At 43.1% G+C, this 19,425-nt stretch overlaps 1 protein-coding gene across 1 annotated transcript in view; it reads right to left on the reverse strand.

Annotated features, from left to right (window-relative positions):
• Positions 1–11,081, reverse strand: part of AGAP1 (ArfGAP with GTPase domain, ankyrin repeat and PH domain 1) — a 372,692-nt gene extending 361,611 nt beyond the window's left edge. The window contains 1 exon segment of the mRNA XM_033172415.1: positions 10,864–11,081. Within this exon segment, the coding sequence (XP_033028306.1) occupies positions 10,864–11,041 (178 nt within the window). The 5' untranslated portion in view covers positions 11,042–11,081.
• Between the last annotated feature and the right edge of the window lie 8,344 nt (positions 11,082–19,425).

Raw genomic sequence — 19,425 nt, forward strand, 5'->3', positions numbered from 1 at the left:
ATTAATTAGTGTGTTAAGATTGGAGCCTTGCCAGAAGATGTTCACTTTTCAGGCATCACTTAAAAGCCAATAAATATTGCCATATTCAATAGATAACTTTCCCAAGCAAAAAAATTCTCAGGTTATGTATTCATTATTTCCAATGTATCAAGTGTGAATGCTTGTATTATTGAGTATTCTTGCAGATACAGTAAGGGGGGGGGAGTATTTGATCCCCTGCTAAATTTGCCGGTTTGCCCTCTGACGGAGAAATGTCCAGTCCAAAATTTTAATGGTAGGTTTATTGTAGCTGTGAGAGACAGAATAACAACAGGGAAAACCCCAGAAACCCAGAAGACAAAAGTCAGAGATTGAGGTGCATTATAATGAGTGAAATAAGTATTTGATCCCCTATCAACCAGCCAGACGTCAGGCTACCTGGTATCTTCACTGTATGTAACGAGCTGAGATTAGAAGCACCTGGAGAATAAACATGAAGTTTACGGCGAGTACCAACATTAAGGAGAACATCTTAAAGATCCAACACAGATGGTACCTCACTCCTTCAAGATTATCCAAGATGTACAAAAGTCTATTAAATATTTGGTAGAACATTATATTGAGAGTCATTAAACATCCAATTCATGCTAACCATCCAGTATGTGTTCAATACAGTGGTACCTCGGGTTACACACGCTTCAGGTTACATACTCCGCTAACCCAGAAATAACGCTTCAGGTTAAGAACTTTGCTTCAGGATAAGAACAGAAATTGTGCTCTGGCAGCGCAGCGGCAGCGGGAGGCCCCATTAGCTAAGGTGGTGTTTCAGGTTAAGGACAGTTTCAGGTTAAGAACGGACCTCCGGAACGAATTAAGTACGTAACCAGAGGTACCACTGTACTAATTAACTAGTTGTATCACTTGCAAGTCTTTGTTCACTTGCAAGAATCATAGCTAAAGAACCCTTTAAGGGGGAATTTGTATGCTGCAAAGTCAAATTGCTTTTTCTGCTCCACTCTCAAACATCCAGGGGAGCAAACTGCACTCTGCCCATTGGGCCCAAACGGCCCGCCCACTGCCTCCCCCCCCCCCAGCTGTAGGGTGGCTGAGTGGGAGGAGGCAGGCAGACTCCAGAGGCCCCGCGGTGCTCCCCGTCCCTAGGCACCAGAGCGGATTCCTCCACCGCTGCAAGGAGCTACGACTGCCAGAGCTGCCTGAGTGATTGCGCTTGGGGAATGGGGGGGGGGTCTGGGTAGCCAGGGGGCGGCTGAGGGAAATGGGTGGAAGGGACAATGTCCTGAGTGGGGGCTGCTGGTGGGGGGAGTACCAGACCAGGGTTTGTCGTGAAGCCAATAGTGAGGGGAGGCTGGGGGAAAAGAATATGGATGGCGGCATGTATTTATTTATATATTTAATTGCAACATTCCATGTATAAGACAACCCCCAATTTTAAACTTTAAAAATTTGGGGGGAAATATTGTCTTCTACATGGAAAAGTACAGTAAACCAACTTATCTATATAGCATGTAAAGTGCAAAACTTAAATAAAAGTGATTCTTTAAACTTAAGCAGTTGGCTTTTTTTCAAGTGTAAATAAAGTGTTTCACAGTCTCAACCTGAATGCAGCTAATGGAGCTACATGGTATCTGAAGAAGTGTGCATGCACACGAAAGCTCATACTAATAACAAACTTAGTTGGTCTCTAAGGTGCTACTGGAAGGAATTTTTTTTATTTTCTTTCGACTACAGTAGTTTTAAATTTAGCACTACCTTATTTGTTATCTGTGTGTCAGTAATAAAGAACTTGGTATTATGTCACAGTGGCATCAGTGAATAAAAATCTATTTGAAGTTGTAGCAGAGTACAATTGGTTAAAGGTAAAGGTAAAGGGACCCCTGACCATTAGGTCCAGTCGTGTCCGACTCTGGGGTTGCGGCGCTCATCTCGCATTACTGGCTGAGGGAGCTGGCATACAGCTTCTGGGTCATGTGTCCAGCATGACTAAGCCGCTTCTGGCAAACCAGAGCAGCGCACGGAAATACCGTTTACCTTCCTGCTGGAGCGGTACCTATTTATCTACTTGCACTTTTGACGTGCTTTCAAACTGCCAGGCGGCCAGGAGCTGGGACTGAGCAATGGGAGCTCACCCCGTTGTGGGGATTCGAACCGGCCGACAATTCGATCAGCAAGCCCCAGGCTCTGTGGTTTAACCCACAGCGCCACCCGCGTCCCTGCACATTGGTTATCTAGAGGTAAATCATGGCTTCAGATATTATTTCTCCTCTTTTTCACCAGATTATTACAATGCTGGGACAAATGCACAGCACTTCTGTCATCTTAAAATGCACCTTTTACCTCAAGGTCAAGAACTAGCCCCACACCCTTCACATTTTTTTTAAGGCATAACTGAAATACGTCTACCATATGATTCATCAATATCTACTGAACAGCAAGAACATTTTAAGAATGTGGTAGTCTCATCTTCAACAGCAACCAAAGAGACACATCCCAAGAGTGTGTGATGTGTGTACCGCAACTGCAAGGAACAGGGAGGTGCTCTGGTGGATGGAAGAATGGGAAAACTTCAAGAGGCTTGGGAAAGGTTCTTAAAGTGCATGGAAGAAGTTTCCTGTCCTCCCCACATGCCCCCACTCACCCTCACAGAGTGTTTGTTGTGAGGGAGGAAGGGAAAGGAGATTGTGAGCCGCTTTGAGACTCCTTGGGTAGTGATAAAGCGGGATATCAAATCCAAACTCTTCTCTTCTTCTTCTTGAAAAGGCACAGATGACTGCAGTGGGCAGGAAGAAGGGATGGGAAACAATCTTTCCATGAACTTCCTGAAAGTAGATTACTCTGTAGAATTCTATCAGTTATATTTTATCTGCACAATGAGAATGAATTTCAGAAACCAAAATGGTTTTTACTGTGCAGCCTGAGCAGGAGCAGTGAACACTGTTATAGTTAACTGTTGTCGCTTGTGTTCACCTCCCCCCCCCCCACCCTGCTCACAGTTGGGAAGAAGATTCTTACGTTATGAATGGTCCATGTCACCATTAGGGGAAAAAAGGTAAGAATAGGCCAATATATATGTGGACTGTCCCTGGATAAATTTTACTTTTCTTCTTTCAGTTCTCATAGTTCTTAACCTAGCTCAAGGTTGTCATCTGAACTAGCCAGATGTTTAACTAAGAATTCTTAATTTGACACACAAACCTAAATGGGGTCAGCCCCTGCAATAGTGGCCAAAATAGTCATTTGAATAATTAATATTTACAAATACAGGCATATGTGTGTATGTGTCAGTAAAATGTGGTGCTTGAATTTGAACTTACAGTTTGCGGAAGGAGGCAAAGCAGCACTTGGAAGGCAACAGTCAGCGATCTCATGGGGGGGGGGACACAAAGCAGTAAGAGAAGGGAGCTGCCAGCAATCTCACTTGCATGCTGGGTGGGGACGGCACCAAGACTTCTCGAAGTGCTCACAATCTACCAATCCCCAGTCACAAAATGCACCTGGCATGCGGCTAATTTTGAACCCTGCATCAGAGTACCTTCCTGTTCATTTACTCCGCATTCTCCTGGCTTTTAAAGTGCTGCCCTCTCTATAATATATGCTAGCACTATCTAAATGGCAAAATAAGTACAAAAAAATACTACAGTATTCTTGTGCATAGCTGTCAACTTCCCTTTTTTTGCGGGAAATTCCCTTATTCCAGTGCCATTTCCCAATGTAAAAAAAGGGGGAAAGTTGACAGCTCTGTTCTTGTGGCATCTTAACTGCCAGGCTGCAGTTTATTCAGCAGAAACTACATTTTCTATAGTCAACTGAGTAAATCTTGAGTTCACCTAGTAATATCTAAAAATACCCATACTTTTTTTTTTTTTTTAATCTGACTTGGGAGCAAGCCTGGCTAGAAGTGCATGTAAGCATTATGTCTTGGTTGACCTTGACAAGTGTTTGCTCCACCTGTGCTGAGTTCAGAAACAATGATGGCAGAAATTCTAGCGGCTTGTTTTCCTCCTGGCCTATATGCATTACTGCCTACATGCAGTAATGATATCCTCCTGGCTTAGGAAAATCTTCATGATAAACTTTATGTAGCTTAACATAACCATGTATAAAAATAAAGCAAATGGTTCGGCTTCATATATTTTGTGGTCTTGTACAAGTATAGGACTTCCAGCATTCAAGAAGTGAGAAACTATATACTTAGCCCCACGGATAATTAGTTGTCATGGGGCAATTACTTGCTCTCTACTCTGCTGCTGCTACATCTCCTTCTCCTCATGTTGGGTTTTCAGTGGTTTGGGGTGCAGGGTAGGGGGTGTACCGGTATGTATGACAGACATTCATCTAGAATATCAAGTGAGTGTACATGGATATGGTAGACACTGCTTTGGAATTATTGCAGTATTGATATTGTAATGGTTAGAGGTATTGCGATGTGATTGTCCTTTCTCTCTTTTTTTGCAGCCAAGGAAAATAGTCTTTCTTGATATCTGAATCTACTACTGCCTCACATCAGTACACTCTGGAATAATTTTCTTAAATTTAGCACTCAGGTGTGCTGTGAATATTATTTTGAATTCAACGTGAATGTTCAACAATGGTAACAACTGTGTTTTCTATTGAATATAACTGGCCTTTTAACAATTTGAGATTGGTTATTTCTCTAATACATAACAACAACAATTATTATAATAATTTATATGCCTCTAATTTACATGCCTGTTGGACAGTGTTCTCGAAGCTACTAACATGCGTTTGGCCAAACTGCGAGAGGCAGTGAAGGATAGGCGTGCCTGGCGTGCTCTGGTCCATGGGGGTCACGAAGAGTCGGACACGACTGAACAACAACAACACAACAACAACAACAACAACAATTTACATGCTGTATATAGAGTATTTTAAACAATGAATTTATTCTGGATTCTATTCTGGAGTAATCTCAAAGGTTTAGTTACTAGTGAGCTGCTGCAGCTGTTGCAGTTTTCTGTCACAAAGCCTATTAACAGTCAGTGCTGCACTTTAATATACTAATATTTGTGTGCATCAATATATTAAATAGTAAACTCTCTTTGGGATCATAGAATCATAGAGTTGGAAGAGACCACAAGGGCCATCCAGTCCAACCCCCTGCCAAGCAGGGAAACACCATCAAAGCATTCCTGACAGATGGCTGTCAAGCCTCCGCTTAAAGACCTCCAAAGAAGGAGATTCCACCACACTCCTTGGCAGCAAATTCCACTGTAAACCAGCTCTCACTGTCAGGAAGTTCTTCCTAATGTTTAGGTGGAATCTTCTTTCTTGTAGTTTGAATCCATGGCCCCGTGTCCACTTCTCTGGAGCAGCAGAAAACAAACTTTCTCCCTCCTCTAATGGCGTCCTTTTATATATTTGAAACATGGCTATCATAATCACCCCTTCACCTTCTCTTCTCCAGGCTAAACATACCCAGCTCCCTAAGCTGTTCCTCATAAGGCATCGTTTCCAGGCCTTTGACCATTTTGGTTGCCCTCCTCTGGACACGTTCCAGCTTGTCAGTATCCTTCTTGAACTGTGGGCCCAGAACTGGACACAGTATTCCAGGTGAGGTCTGACCAGAGCGGAATACATCTGTGGTACTATTACTTCCCTTGATCTAGACGCTATACTCCTATTGATGCAGCCCAGAATTGTATTGGCTTTTTTAGCTGCTGCATCACACTGTTGACTCATGTCAAGTTTATGGTCTACCAAGACTCCTAGATCCTTTTCACATGTACTGCTCTCAAGCAAGGTGTCACCCATCCTGTATTTGTGCCTTTCATTTTTATTTTATTTTTGCCCAAGTGTAGTACTTTACATTTCTCCCTGTTAAAATTCATCTTGTTTGCTTTGGCCCAGTTCTCTAATCTGTTAAGGTCATTTTGAAGTGTGATCCTGTCCTCTGGGGTATTAGCCACCCCTCCCAATTTGGTGTCATCTGTAAACTTGATCAGGATGCCCTCAAGCCCATCATCCAAGTCATTGATAAAGATGTTGAATAAGACTGGGCCCAAGACAGAACCCTGTGGCACCCCACTAGTCACTTCTCTCCAGGATGAAGAGGAGCCGTTAATGAGTACCCTTTGGGTTCGGTCAGTCAGCCAGTTACAAATCCACTGAATGGTAGCATTGTCTAGCACGCATAGTTCAGTATAATATGTAGAAATTTCACAAAGCCTAAAGTTTAAAGATAATAAAAATATTATGGGTGATTTTAAAGCTGTTGCTTTATTTATTTAATTTTGTATCTGAATTTGCAATCATTTTCAAAGCACATGGTGCTTTCCTTTTCCTGAAACGCTTATCTTGAACTATTCAATGTTGATTCCTATTTTAATAATGCGGTTTTGTTTTACTTTTGAAAAATTACATGCCTGACAGCAATCTCAGGGATAGCAAAATGGAAACAGCTCCTCTCCAACTCTGTCTGGTCTATAGCACAGGGGCCACATGTGCGTTTGACTGTATTTTTGCTGCCCCCAGTGCCTCGTGAATCTGTCCCATTCTTCCATCACATCAGAGCAGTGTTAGAAACTGGGACAGAAAAGCTGTTTGTCACATGGCTTCTGGAACCTACGTTATGGGTGCCACAACAGTGTCTAGTCACATTTTGTTTTCAATTCTGTGACACTTTCTACTTATATTTTTGAAACACATGAATACACAGTTTACATCAGTGACACATTTTTAATATCACATTTTAAAGAGTTTCCATATTTCCATTCACACATCGTGTTTACTCCACATAGAATATTTATGTACAGACTTCTCAACCTATCATTATTATCAAGCTCTTCAGTTAAGGAAAAAAGTGGAAAATTGTGATATTTTAGTGAATTAAAAATAAGATCATTTCTCTACTTTTTCACACTATGACACCAAAATAATGTAATCAAAATAGGGAGAAGTTTGAAAATAATACTCACCTACAGACAAGCTGGCACTTGGCATCATTTATCTTCAAAAGTATTGCTTTTACCCTTTCCAAAGTGTGGGCTATCACAGGACAGCCTTTTCAATTTGTGCTATAACAATATCCATGTGGTTCTGGAGTTCATAGTGTGTATTACACAAACAAAAAGGCATTCCATTTACTGCAGAAAAACCTTTCCTCACTCAGAAAGCTATTTCTGCTTTATCTTCAGGATGAGCTTCCACTTTTAAAAACCAACTCACTAGTTCAAGGATGGAGAACTACAGTTTTTGATAAAAGATCAAAGATGCCATCAATCCAAAGCAAAGGGCAGGCCCCCTTAACTGTGGCATCATTACCCGAAGATATATACAAAAATGCATTTTCCCTAAACTGCCAAATAAAAGTAGATAACTTTTTTTAAAGTTACCAGGAACATAATAGTTTGAGGCACTGGAAAGTAGACTGCAATTCTATACTTGCTTTTGTAGACATTATGATGTTGAAATGTTTAAGTCAGATATCTGCTATATTCAGGTAGTTTAAATTGCCACCAGCCAGTAACTTACAGGACAAGATAGCTAGCCTTTATCCTCTACTGTTAACTTCCTAAAGAGTCTGCAACTAGCCACCAATGAACAGTATAGTGAGCTAAACTACACTGATAACAGCCAATACAGTACCTAATACTAAAACACTTTCAACAGATAAATTTCAAAGCATTTCCAGACACAAAATATTATGGCCTATTACTGCTATCCAATATCAGTGTAACGTAAATGTTATTTCCTTAATTTACAAATGGATGAACACTCTGACCCCTACAGCTCCCTTCAGTTCAACAGCAATCGCTTTAACATGCCTCCATATAATTTCCCCCAAAGAAACAAAAAACAACCATATTCTTTCTTGCAAATTCAGGAACACCGGTTTGAAACACTAAGCAAAGCAAAAAGATGAGGTGCTACATTGTTCACATCAGAAAGATTACAACCTACCATGTATTCTTATATCACATGTGGCAAATGTAAAAAAGGCAGACTTGAGAATGTGAAAGTTCAAAGTTGTACATATTTGTGTTTGTGACTAGCCACTGTGATAGAAATATGGTTGTACTGCTGCATTCCAAATTGATGCATGAAAATCATATACTAAAACACTAAAACATATGCAGCTATGCAAAGATTTGAGAAGGAACCCTGAACCAAAGGAACAGGTGGGACATTACAGTCAGCAAGTACTAAACATACCAACTTCTAAATATAAGTAATAATACACACTCATACCAAGAACAAACTTAGTTGGTCTCTAAGGTGCTACTGGAAGGAATTTTTTAATTTTTTATTTTAATACACACTAGTTGAACTTCAGGGGTGTTTTCTGTTATACAGTGAGACTATGCAAATAAACTTTATCCAATAACTCTCAAGGGAGGAAATGGTCAGATAAAAGCAACAGATCATGTGACGGGACAGGACGGGGAATAGTAAAGAGGAAATTAGTTTAGATTAACTAAAATGCATTAAAATTCACAACAAGAATACTTCAATCCAACCCACATACCATACAAATCAGGACAAATACCATACAGAATATAAACCACTCCTTAACAATAATGCACTGACATATCAGCCAACAAGAGGAAGCTTAATGATTCTAAGAATAAAGGTAAAGGTAAAGGTACCCCTAAACATTAGGTCCAGTCGCAGATGACTCTGGGGTTGTGGCGCTCATCTTGCTCTATAGGCCAAGGGAGCTGGCGAACCAGAGCAGCACACAGAAATGCTGTTTACCTTCCCGCTGGTGTGGTACCTATTTATTTACTTGCACTTTGATGTGCTTTTGAACTGCTAGGTGGGCAGAAGCTGAAACTGAACAATGGGAGCTCACCCCATCGCAGGGATTTGAACTGCCAACCTTCTGATCGGCAAGCCCTAGGCTCTATGGGTTAGACCACAGTGCCACCCATGTCCCATTCTAATATTCAATATTATATTCTAAGAATATTTTGTTTAATTGAACTACTTCCTCATAAGACAGCAAGTAGATATCACCTACTCAGTCTAAAGGCCAGAGGATTAAATTAAGCTTCTGCAATATGGCTATGCAAGTAACTCTTCAAAGCCTCTGCCCTCTTCTCCTTTATAATAGGAGAGAGCAACAAAAAAAAAACATGTTAATGTTAGAGGTATCTTGCATTCCTTCTTATTTAAAAAGCAACAATTAAATATCATTTATTTATATAATGCTTATATGCTAAAATGGTATACTAGAAATACAAACAACCAAAAAAGGCATTGGAACAGTCACACCTTCAAATACTCATCAAACTATAAGGCTCCTTTATATAGTCCAATAACTCCTTTCAAGCTGGTCTTTTTGCAACCTGACCAGGACCAAAGACATCCTACAGGCTTTGCAGAGCAGTACTAATTCTCTAGGGCAGGGGTAGGCAACCTAAGGCCTGTGGGCCAGATGCGGCTCAATCGCCTACTCAATCCGGCCCGTGGACGGTCCGGGAATCAGCGTGTTTTTCCATGAGTAGAATGTGTCCTTTTATTTAAAATGCATCTCTGGGTTATTTGTGGGGCATAGGAATTTGTTCATTTTTTTTTTCCAAAATACAGTTTGGCCCACCACATGGTTTGAGGGACCCCATGGCTGAAAAAGTTTGCTGACCCCTGCTCTAGGGAATTGCTAACTAGGCTGCACAGTAAGACAGGCAAGCAACAGTCTGCCTCAAGAGGCTGTAGTGTGCAGGGTCATGTCTGATATGCAACATAAAAACACTACATGTGTACTTGGCACTTCCAAGAAGCAGCTGCATTTCTAAAGAAGCACTATTTATTTATTTCCAAGGTGCCTCTTTCTTAAGACCCTCCCCTGAAAACTTTTAAAAAAAATGTTCTGTTAAATATTTCTTTGCAATATTTTACAGGTCCGTCAAACAAATGTGATAGAACAGTTAGGGAATCAGTCTAGCTTATCAGATCAGCATCATGCAGACCACACAGCAAGACACTCCATGGCATTCTATTAAAAAGGCAGGGGGAACTCACAGCGAATAAAAGAGCTTTTCCAGTCTCTGACTGGGAAGCACCTGACCCCTCACTGCAGTTCAGTGCCTGAGAACTGAAATAAGGAAGCCCTGGCTTCTCTAATCTTTCTTCACCTTAGGGCCAACCCCTATCTGTCTCAGTAACGTGAAGGCACCGACATACCTTACACAGTTATTGCAAGAATCAGGACAACTTGAGTGCTTTTGCACACACTAAGAGTGCTATACATTTTTGTTGTACTTGTATTATCATAAATTATGGTGCTAGAGGACTCTTGAGAGTCCAGTGGACTGCAAGAAGATTCTGAAGGAAATCAGCCCTGAGTGCTCACTTGGAAGGAGTTGAGCTCCAATACTTTGGCCACCTCATGAGAAGACCCTGGAAAAGACTGGAAAAGACCCTGATGTTGGGGAAGATGGAGGGCACAAGGAGAAGGGGACGACAGAGGAAGAGATGGCTGGACAGTGTTCTCGAGGCTACCAACATGAGTCTGACCAAACTGCGGGAGGCAGTGGAAGACAGGCGTGCCTGGTGTGCTCTGGTCCAGGGGGTCACGAAGAGTCGGACACGACTGAACAACAACATTACCATAAAGGCAAGGGAGAGGCCAGTGGGCGATCTCGCGACTCATCACTCAGAAACAAGTTTCGCTACACTCAACGGGGCTTGCTCCGCAAGTAACTACCAGTGTGCGCAGGATTGCAATCAGAGTCAAAAGCGGAGGGAGAGGCACAGCGACGATCTTTCTTTGGGGGTGAGGCTAACGCTCCGGTGAGCGCAGAAGGGCTCCCTTCCGAATCAGGGCAGACAGGAGGAGGGGGAGAGAGAAAGATAAACACCACCAGCAGCAGCAGAAGCAGCTGCAACTTCAGCCGCGTCACCCACCTTCGATGGCGATGACGTGCTCCCGGATCTGGCCCTGCAGAGCCGGCTCCTCCAACCGTTCCAGAAGCTCGTAGATGGAGTAGATGCTGGGGTGCACCGACTCGAAGCGCTGGATCTCCGCCCGGATGGCCGCCGAGTTGGCCAGTTGCTGCTGCTGCTGGAGGTGCTGGTAGTTCATGGCGGGGGCGGGGGGGGGCGGAGCGGCAACGGACCGTCCCCGCCGCAGAGCGGCCGAGCGACCACCCTCAAGGCAGGCAGGCAGGCAGGCGCCCGCCCGCCCGCCCCTCGCCGAGCCCCGCTGCCGTCAGTAGAAAGAGAAACGGACAGGCACCCACGACAGACGACGCCGGGCCTCACGCAGCCGCTACTGTGGCGCGCCCGGCGCCTCGCAAAAACCCAGCGACGGACCAGCCTCCAAAAGCGCCTCCCACCTCCGCGGAACCGGACAACCAAGCGGCGAGAAGCGAGTCCTGCGTCCGCGACAGCTCCGCCCCCGCGTCGGTTCAACGCTCCCCAACCGTCGCTCTCCTCCCTCACAGGCAGAGACGCGTAAACACTCCCACACTTCTATAGATCCCACATATGGTTCTAGGCCCAAGACCCCCCCCCCGGGGGGGGAGAGACGAATCAGGAAGGGGCCCGTTGCTTCCTGGGAAGCGTAGTTTTCAGTGGATCTTCCAGGGTTTGGGTTTTAAAAAAAAATAAATCTCTTTTCGGCTTTGACATCACGGCAGTATATAACTTTAGTAAAATAATAAGTAAATGCCGCGGTATTCCGCACCGGCACGCAACGCGCATACACACGCGCACATTCCCCGCTTTCTCCCGCGGCCGCTGAAGCCTGAGAGGAGAGCTCTTCCCCTCCGGTCACGGGCATAGCTGTCAACTTTTCCTTTTTTTAAAGGGAAATTCCCTTATTCCAAATAGGATTCCTCGCAAGAAAAGGGAAAAGTTGACAGCTATGGGACTCACGGGGGTCGCGAGGGAGCGCTTCCTTGCGGTGCCCACACGGCCTAGAAGGAAACGTCCCGCCCGGTGCCCTTTCCCTGGCAAGAAGAAACAATCGAAACCCGAGGAAAGAGAGCGATTGGTTGCGATTTCGCGGCGCTTAAAACCATCCGCATAGCGCAGCAGCCTGTGGGCGGTGTCCTCAAAGTCATCATCATACCGGTAATTGTCTTCTTTATCTGCCGCCCACCTGTCGGGGTTACCCCAGCCACTCTGGGCAGCTCCCAACAAATTAAAACACAATACAACATCAAACGTTAAAAACTTACGTGAAGGCAGGGCTGCCTTGAGATGTAATATTTGTGCCCAGGTTTCCCTTATTATTTGTTTGCTTCTTTATTAAATTTCTATACCACCCTTCATCACTATATAAAAACACAAAAATACATACCGTAATAACCAAACACAATTACCTCCACCAACACCCACAGTTTAAAAGGCCATAGATGGCTTCATTATTCAAAGGCCTGGGAAAAGTGGAATGTTTTTCCTGGAGCCTAAGATATGTAATGAAGGCGCTAGGCGAACCTGAGGAGAGCAGCATTCCACAAGGGGGGAGCCCAGGTCGGTTCATATGGGGTGAGGTGGTCTTTGAGGTACTGTGGTACTCTTTCTCAGGGGCAGGGGGTGGGACTCCCTGATCCTAAATGTGGTAACTCTGCCCCTAAAATAAGGTTACCAGACGTCTCCGTTTCCCAGGCACAGTCCCCAGATTTACAAATCAGTCCCCATAGAAAATCCATTGAAGTTGAAAAGTGTCCCCGGATTCATTGAAAAAAAATCTGGTAACCTTATCCTAAAGGACCAGGTGTGCAGTCTGGGGGTCATTTTGAACTCACGGATGTCCATGGAGGCACAGGTAAATTCTGTGTCCAGGGCAGCTGTCTACCAGCTCTATCTGGTACGCAGGCTGAGACCCTATCTGCCTGCACACTGTCTCATCAGAGTGGTACATGCTCTGGTTATCTCCCGCTTGGACTACTGCAATGCACTCTATGTGGGGCTATCTTTTAAGGTTACTTGGAAACTACAATTAATCCAGAATGCAGCTGCCAAACTGGTGACTGGGAGCAGCCGCTGGGACCATATAACACCAGTCCTAAAGGATCTACATTGGCTTCCAGTATGTTTCCAAACACAATTCAAAGTGTTGGTGTTGATCTTTAAAGCCCTAAATGGATTTGGACCTGCATACCTGAAGGAGCGTGTCCATCCCCATCACTCAGCCAGACATCCAGTTCCAAGGGCAGTTCCCTCACTGCAAGAAGTGAGGTTATAGGCAACCAGGCAAAGGGCCTTCTCAGTAGTTGTGCCCACCCTGTGGAACACCCTCCCATCAGATATCTGACTTTTAGAAGACATCTGAAGGCAACCCTGTATAGGGAAGCCTTTTAATGTTTGATGTCTTATTGTGTTTTAATGTTTGGAATCCACACAGAGTGGCTGGGGCAACCCAGTCAGATGGGTGGCATATAAATAAATCATCATAATATTATTATTTTTTACTACCTCATATGATGGTGAGGCCGCTCCAAAACCTCTTTATTTGTCAGGCTTCCTTAGGGGGAAAGGCTCACAGGTAATCTGTAGATGTGAGAGAGAAAGAGATACTTGGCCATAGTTTGCACTCAAGTGCCAAACCTGTCTGGCCTGTATCAGTTCAGTCTGCAGACGATGGGCTCACAACATGAGGGAAGGGAATTGTTCCATATATAGAAACCTAGATACAATCCCAGCAAGGATTCTGTCCTGGTTAAAAAGAGTAAGTGAATCTGATCCAGTGACCATAGGGCCGCATGGTACTTCTGCCTTACAGCATTTTCCCACTTCATCTTCCTCAGTAATTGGTATTCAGAGGCAAAACCTCTCCTGTTCTGGAGATAAGACACAACTACCAGGACTAGTGTCCACTGATAGCTTCATCATGCATGAATTGCTCTAAAATCTTTTTAACATTGTCCAATGTGATGGTTATTACTACCGGTACAGTACATCCTGTGTGAGCAGATTCCATCATTTTGCTACACACTGTGTGAAGGAGTACTTGCTTTTGTCTGAATTTTCCAACATTCAACTTCATTGGATAAGCTAAAGTTCTAGTACTAGAACAGAAGAAAATGCACTTTTTCCATTCTATATCTCCCAATATATTTTTGTGTCACCCCCAACTGACTGCCATCCATCATTATTTTAAAACAGTTGATTGGTTGGTATGTCCCAGAAACACAATTTTATTTCTAGGATTGCTTATTTGTGTAGCTTTAAAAATCAATAAAATCTCCTTTTAAAAAAATCTATATGCTTGAGATACAGTTTATGTCCTGTCTTTTCCTGGCACAGGATCAATGAAGCCCTCATTATTTCTTTTATGCTGGTGTTTACTTCCTGTGGAACCTTTGGCAGACAGCCTTTTCTGACAGTTGAACAATTGCTGCCTGTGAAATGAGAATGGCCTGGCAAGAGCAGGAGTATGATGCACAAGAGGAAAATATTTTTGCTACTGAGAAAGATTTGTTAATGTATTCATGGGTATTTTTAGCTTAGGCAGCCCTCTTGCCAATTCCCCCTCCCCCCACTCCAGAATTAGATATCTAATTCTGCAGTTTGCCATAACCATCTTTGAAACTTGCAACAAAAATCCTAGTAAGCCTGTGCAAAGCAGAGCAGCCCAAATCCCACGGGAGGTTACAGTAAAATAGGTCACCGAGAACACATTAGAACTGGAACTATTGGATTCAGTTGAAGTAAAGGGGATTAACGGGCAAATGGGAGTTCTGAAATCACATCAAAACAATGGTATGCATATTTCCCCAAAGATGCATGTTGTTGTTGTTCAGTCGTTCAGTCGTGTCCGACTCTTCGTGACCCCATGGACCAGAGTACGCCAGGCACGCCTATCCTTCACTGCCTCTCGCAGTTTGGCCAAACTCATGTTAGTAGCTTCAAGAACACTGTCCAACCATCTCATCCTCTGTCGTCCCCTTCTCCTTGTGCCCTCCATCTTTCCCAACATCAGGGTCTTTTCTAGGGATTCTTCTCTTCTCATGAGGTGGCCAAAGTACTGGAGCCTCAACTTCAGGATCTGTCCTTCTAGTGAGTACTCAGGGCTGATTTCTTTGAGAATGGATAGGTTTGATCTTCTTGCAGTCCACGGGACTCTCAAGAGTCTCCTCCAGCACCATAATTCAAAAGCATCAATTCTACGGCGATCAGCCTTCTTTATGGTCCAGCTCTCACTTCCGTACATTACTACTGGGAAAACCATAGCTTTAAGTATACGGACTTTTGTCGGCAAGGTGATGTCTTTGCTTTTTAAGATGCTGTCTAGGTTTGTCATTGCTTTTCTCCCAAGAAGCAGGCGTCTTCTAATCTCGTGACTGCTGTCACCATCTGCAGTGATCATGGAACCCAAGAAAGTGAAATCTCTCACTGCCTCCATTTCTTCCCCTTCTATTTGCCAGGAGGTGATGGGACCAGTGGCCATGATCTTAGTTTTTTTGATGTTGAGCTTCAGACCATATTTTGCGCTCTCTTCTTTCACCCTCATTAAAAGGTTCTTCAATTCTTCCTCACTTTCTGCCATCAAGGTAGTATCATCAGCATATCTGAGGTTGTTGATATTTTTTCCGGCAATCTTAATTCCAGTTGGGGATTCATCCAGTCCAGCCTTTCGCATGATGTATTCTGCATATAAGTTAAATAAGCAGGGAGACAATATACAGCCTTGTCGTACTCCTTTCCCAATTTTGAACCAATCAGTTGTTCCATATCCAGTTCTAACTGTAGCTTCTTGTCCCAAATAGAGATTTCTCAGGAGACAGATGAGGTGATCCGGCACTCCCATTTCTTTAAGAACTTGCCATAGTTTGCTGTGGTCGACACAGTCAAATGCTTTTGCATAATCAATGAAGCAGAAGTAGATGTTTTTCTGGAACTCTCTGGCTTTCTCCATAATCCAGCGCATGTTTGCAATTTGGTCTCTGGTTCCTCTGCCCCTTCGAAATCCAGCTTGCACTTCTGGGAGTTCTCGGTCCACATACTGCTTAAGCCTGCCTTGTAGAATTTTAAGCATAACCTTGCTAGCGTGTGAAATGAGTGCAATTGTGCGGTAGTTGGAGCATTCTTTGGCACTGCCCTTCTTTGGGATTGGGATGTAGACTGATCTTCTCCAATCCTCTGGCCACTGCTGAGTTTTCCAAACTTGCTGGCATATTGGGTGCAGCACCTTAACAGCATCCTCTTTTAAAATTTTAAATAGTTCAGCTGGAATATCATCACTTCCACTGGCCTTGTTGTTAGCAAGGCTTTCTAAGGCCCATTTGACTTCACTCTCCAGGATGTCTGGCTCAAGGTCAGCAACCACATTTCCTGGGGTGTATGAGACCTCCATATCTTTCTGGTATAATTCCTCTGTGTATTCTTGCCACCTCTTCTTGATGTCTTCTGCTTCTGTTAGGTCCTTTCCACTTTTGTCCTTAATTGTGGTAATCTTTGTACGAAATGTTCCTTTCATATCTCCAATTTTCTTGAATAAATCTCTGGTTTTTCCCATTCTGTTATTTTCCTCTATTTCTTTGCATTGCTCGTTTAGAAAGGCCCTCTTGTCTCTCCTTGCTATTCTTTGGAAATCTGCATTCAATTTCCTGTATCTTTCACGATCTCCTTCGCATTTTGCTTGTCTTCTCTCCCCCGCTATTTGTAAGGCCTCATTGGTCAGCCACTTTGCTTTCTTGCATTTCTTTTTCATTGGGATAGTTTTCGTTGCTGTCTCCTGTATAATGTTACGAGCCTCCATCCACAGTTCTTCAGGTACTCTATCCACCAAATCTAAATCCTTGAACCTGTTCTTCACTTCAACTGTGTATTCATAAGGAATTTGATTTAGATTGAATCTTACTGGCCCAGTGGTTTTTCCTACTTTCTTCAGTTTAAGCTGGAATTTTGCTATAAGAAGCTGATGATCTGAGCCACAGTCAGCTCCAGGTCTTGTTTTTGCTGAGTGTATAGAGCTTCTCCATCTTTGGCTGCAGAGAATATAATCAATCTGATTTCGATGTTGCCCATCTGGTGATGTCCATGTGTAGAGTCGTCTGTGTTGTTGGAAAAGAGTGTTTGTGATGACCAGCTTGTTCTCTTGACAGAACTCTATTAGCCTTTGCCCTGCTTCATTTTGATCTCCAAGGCCAAACTTGCCAGTTGTTCCTTTTATCTCTTGACTTCCTACTTTAGCATTCCAATCCCCTATAATGAGAAGAACATCCTTCTTTGGTGTCATTTCTATAAGGTGTTGTAAGTCTTCATAGAATTGATCAATTTCGGTTTCTTCAGCACTGGTAGTTGGTGCATAAACTTGGATTACTGTGATGTTAAAAGGACTGCCTTGGATTCGTATCGAGATCATTCTATTATTTTTGAAGTTGCATCCCAGTACAGCTTTCGCCACTCTTTTGTTGACTATGAGGGCCACTCCATTTCTTTTACGGGATTCCTGCCCACAGTAGTAGATATGATAGTCATCCGAACTGAATTCGCCCATTCCTGTCCATTTTAGTTCACTGATGCCTAGGATGTCAATGTTTATTCTTGCCATCTCATTTTTTACCACATCCAGCTTACCAAGGTTCATGGTTCTTACATTCCAGGTTCCTATGCAATACTTTTCTTTACAGCATTGGACTTTCCTTTTTCTTCCAGGCATATCCGCAACTGAGCGTCCTTTCGGCTTTGGCCCAGCCGCTTCATCAGCTCTGGATCTACTTGTACTTGTCCTCCGCTCTTCCCCAGTAGCAAGTTGGACGCCTTCCGACCTGAGGGGCTCATCTTCCAGCGTCATATCTTTTATATGCCTGTTGTCTTTGTCCATGGAGTTTTCTTGGCAGGGATACTGGAGCGGCTTGCCAGTTCCTTCTCCAGGTGGATCACGTTTGGTCCAAACTCTCCGCTATGACCTGTCCATCTTGACCTGTCCATAGCTTGCCTGAGTAATTCAAGCCCCTTCGCCACGACAAGGCAGTGATCCATGAAGGGGAAAGATGCATACATATTGCTTAAACACTCCATGCCCCCCCCATTTTGATGTATCACCTCATCTCTAAAGGATGGAAATGGTGGGGGGGCACTTGAATGAAAGCTGTAAACTTTCTCTTTACTCATTAAACTAGGCAAGGCTGTTCAATATTGCTTTAGTGGTATGAAATATACGTCTATTCAAAAGTCTGTTTGCTCATTCTATGCACATGAGTGCTCCTTCATACAATCCCATTCGTATTCTGATAACAAAATGCACACACTGGTACTGGAGACTGCCCTCTTTTACAACAGTGTGATTAATTGATCCTTAGAGAAGGAATCGTGGATTTTGCTTTAAATATTGTTTTTCTCCAGAATTCCAGCATAATATTGAAGAGTAGTTGGCAACCAGCTAATTTTAAGTTGTCTCCAAAATGTGGGATAAAATTTAGATATGACAATTTCTATCATGGACTCTAGCAACTTGGATAAAATATGCATAATGTTGACATGAGCTATATTTATAGCCTACTTTTCCTTCAGGGACCTCAAGGTGGTATATAAGGTTCCCCCACTCCCTCATTCTATCTTCACAAGAATCCTATAAGGTAGGTTTGGCCAAGAGCCATGAGTTGTTAGTTTCAAAAAGACACTTTCTTACGTTGATAACACCTGGAGCATGCCATAGTGAGAAGCTATAGAAGCTGCATTTCCTCTTCTACTGTTATGATTGACTTGAAAAGAATTCTGAAACGTGAACTGCTTTCCAAGCTCTTTGTTGGATTGATGCCTAAAATACCATTGCAGGGATGGTCATCATGTCTTGAATAATCCAATGCAAAATTTAGGAGCATTGTTAAGAAATGTCTCAGAGAAATATGGGAGTTATAAAATCAAGCATAGGAGAAAACAATTACCAAACTAACATGCTGGCTATAACATTGTCTTACCATAGATGCAAATGGCTGGAGCACACATTGCTGCCAAAATTTCCCAATAGCCTAGGAATTTAAATCAAAATTCAAGGAACCAATAAGCCATCATTTAAATTATTTCAGCAATGAATTTGACAAATGCTATTTAATGTTAGCTCATAGCTGAGCTTTACAGCCTTATTCTAAATTCCTTTCCTCACCTCCAAACCCAGGAGTCTCTCTGTCTCACTGCCCAGTAAGAATGAAGAAAACCTGGATTTGTAAGCAGGAGATAATATTTTAACAAAATATTGCATCAGCACAGAACCATGAAATAGTTGTGCGATAGGTCAATATTTGTACTTCACATTTAGACTAAGCGCTTACCCGTAGTGTTACAGATTTGGAGGGCAGCTAAACTCTAGAAATTAATAAATGGTAGGATTATAATTATTTGGGATGTGAAGGGAGAAATACAAGCTGCAGTGGAATTCCTAAATTAGCCTATGAAAAACAACCTGGCCAAGCTAGAGCAATTAAGAAATAATACAGGGCCATTGAGACCCATTGACAAGGCAAGAGAGTGGTCCTTCCCCCTTGCCCTGAGGTGTGAACAGAGACTAGGGGTTTG

This window comes from Lacerta agilis, chromosome 1 (genome assembly GCF_009819535.1).
Source record: "Lacerta agilis isolate rLacAgi1 chromosome 1, rLacAgi1.pri, whole genome shotgun sequence".
NCBI lineage: Eukaryota > Metazoa > Chordata > Lepidosauria > Squamata > Lacertidae > Lacerta > Lacerta agilis.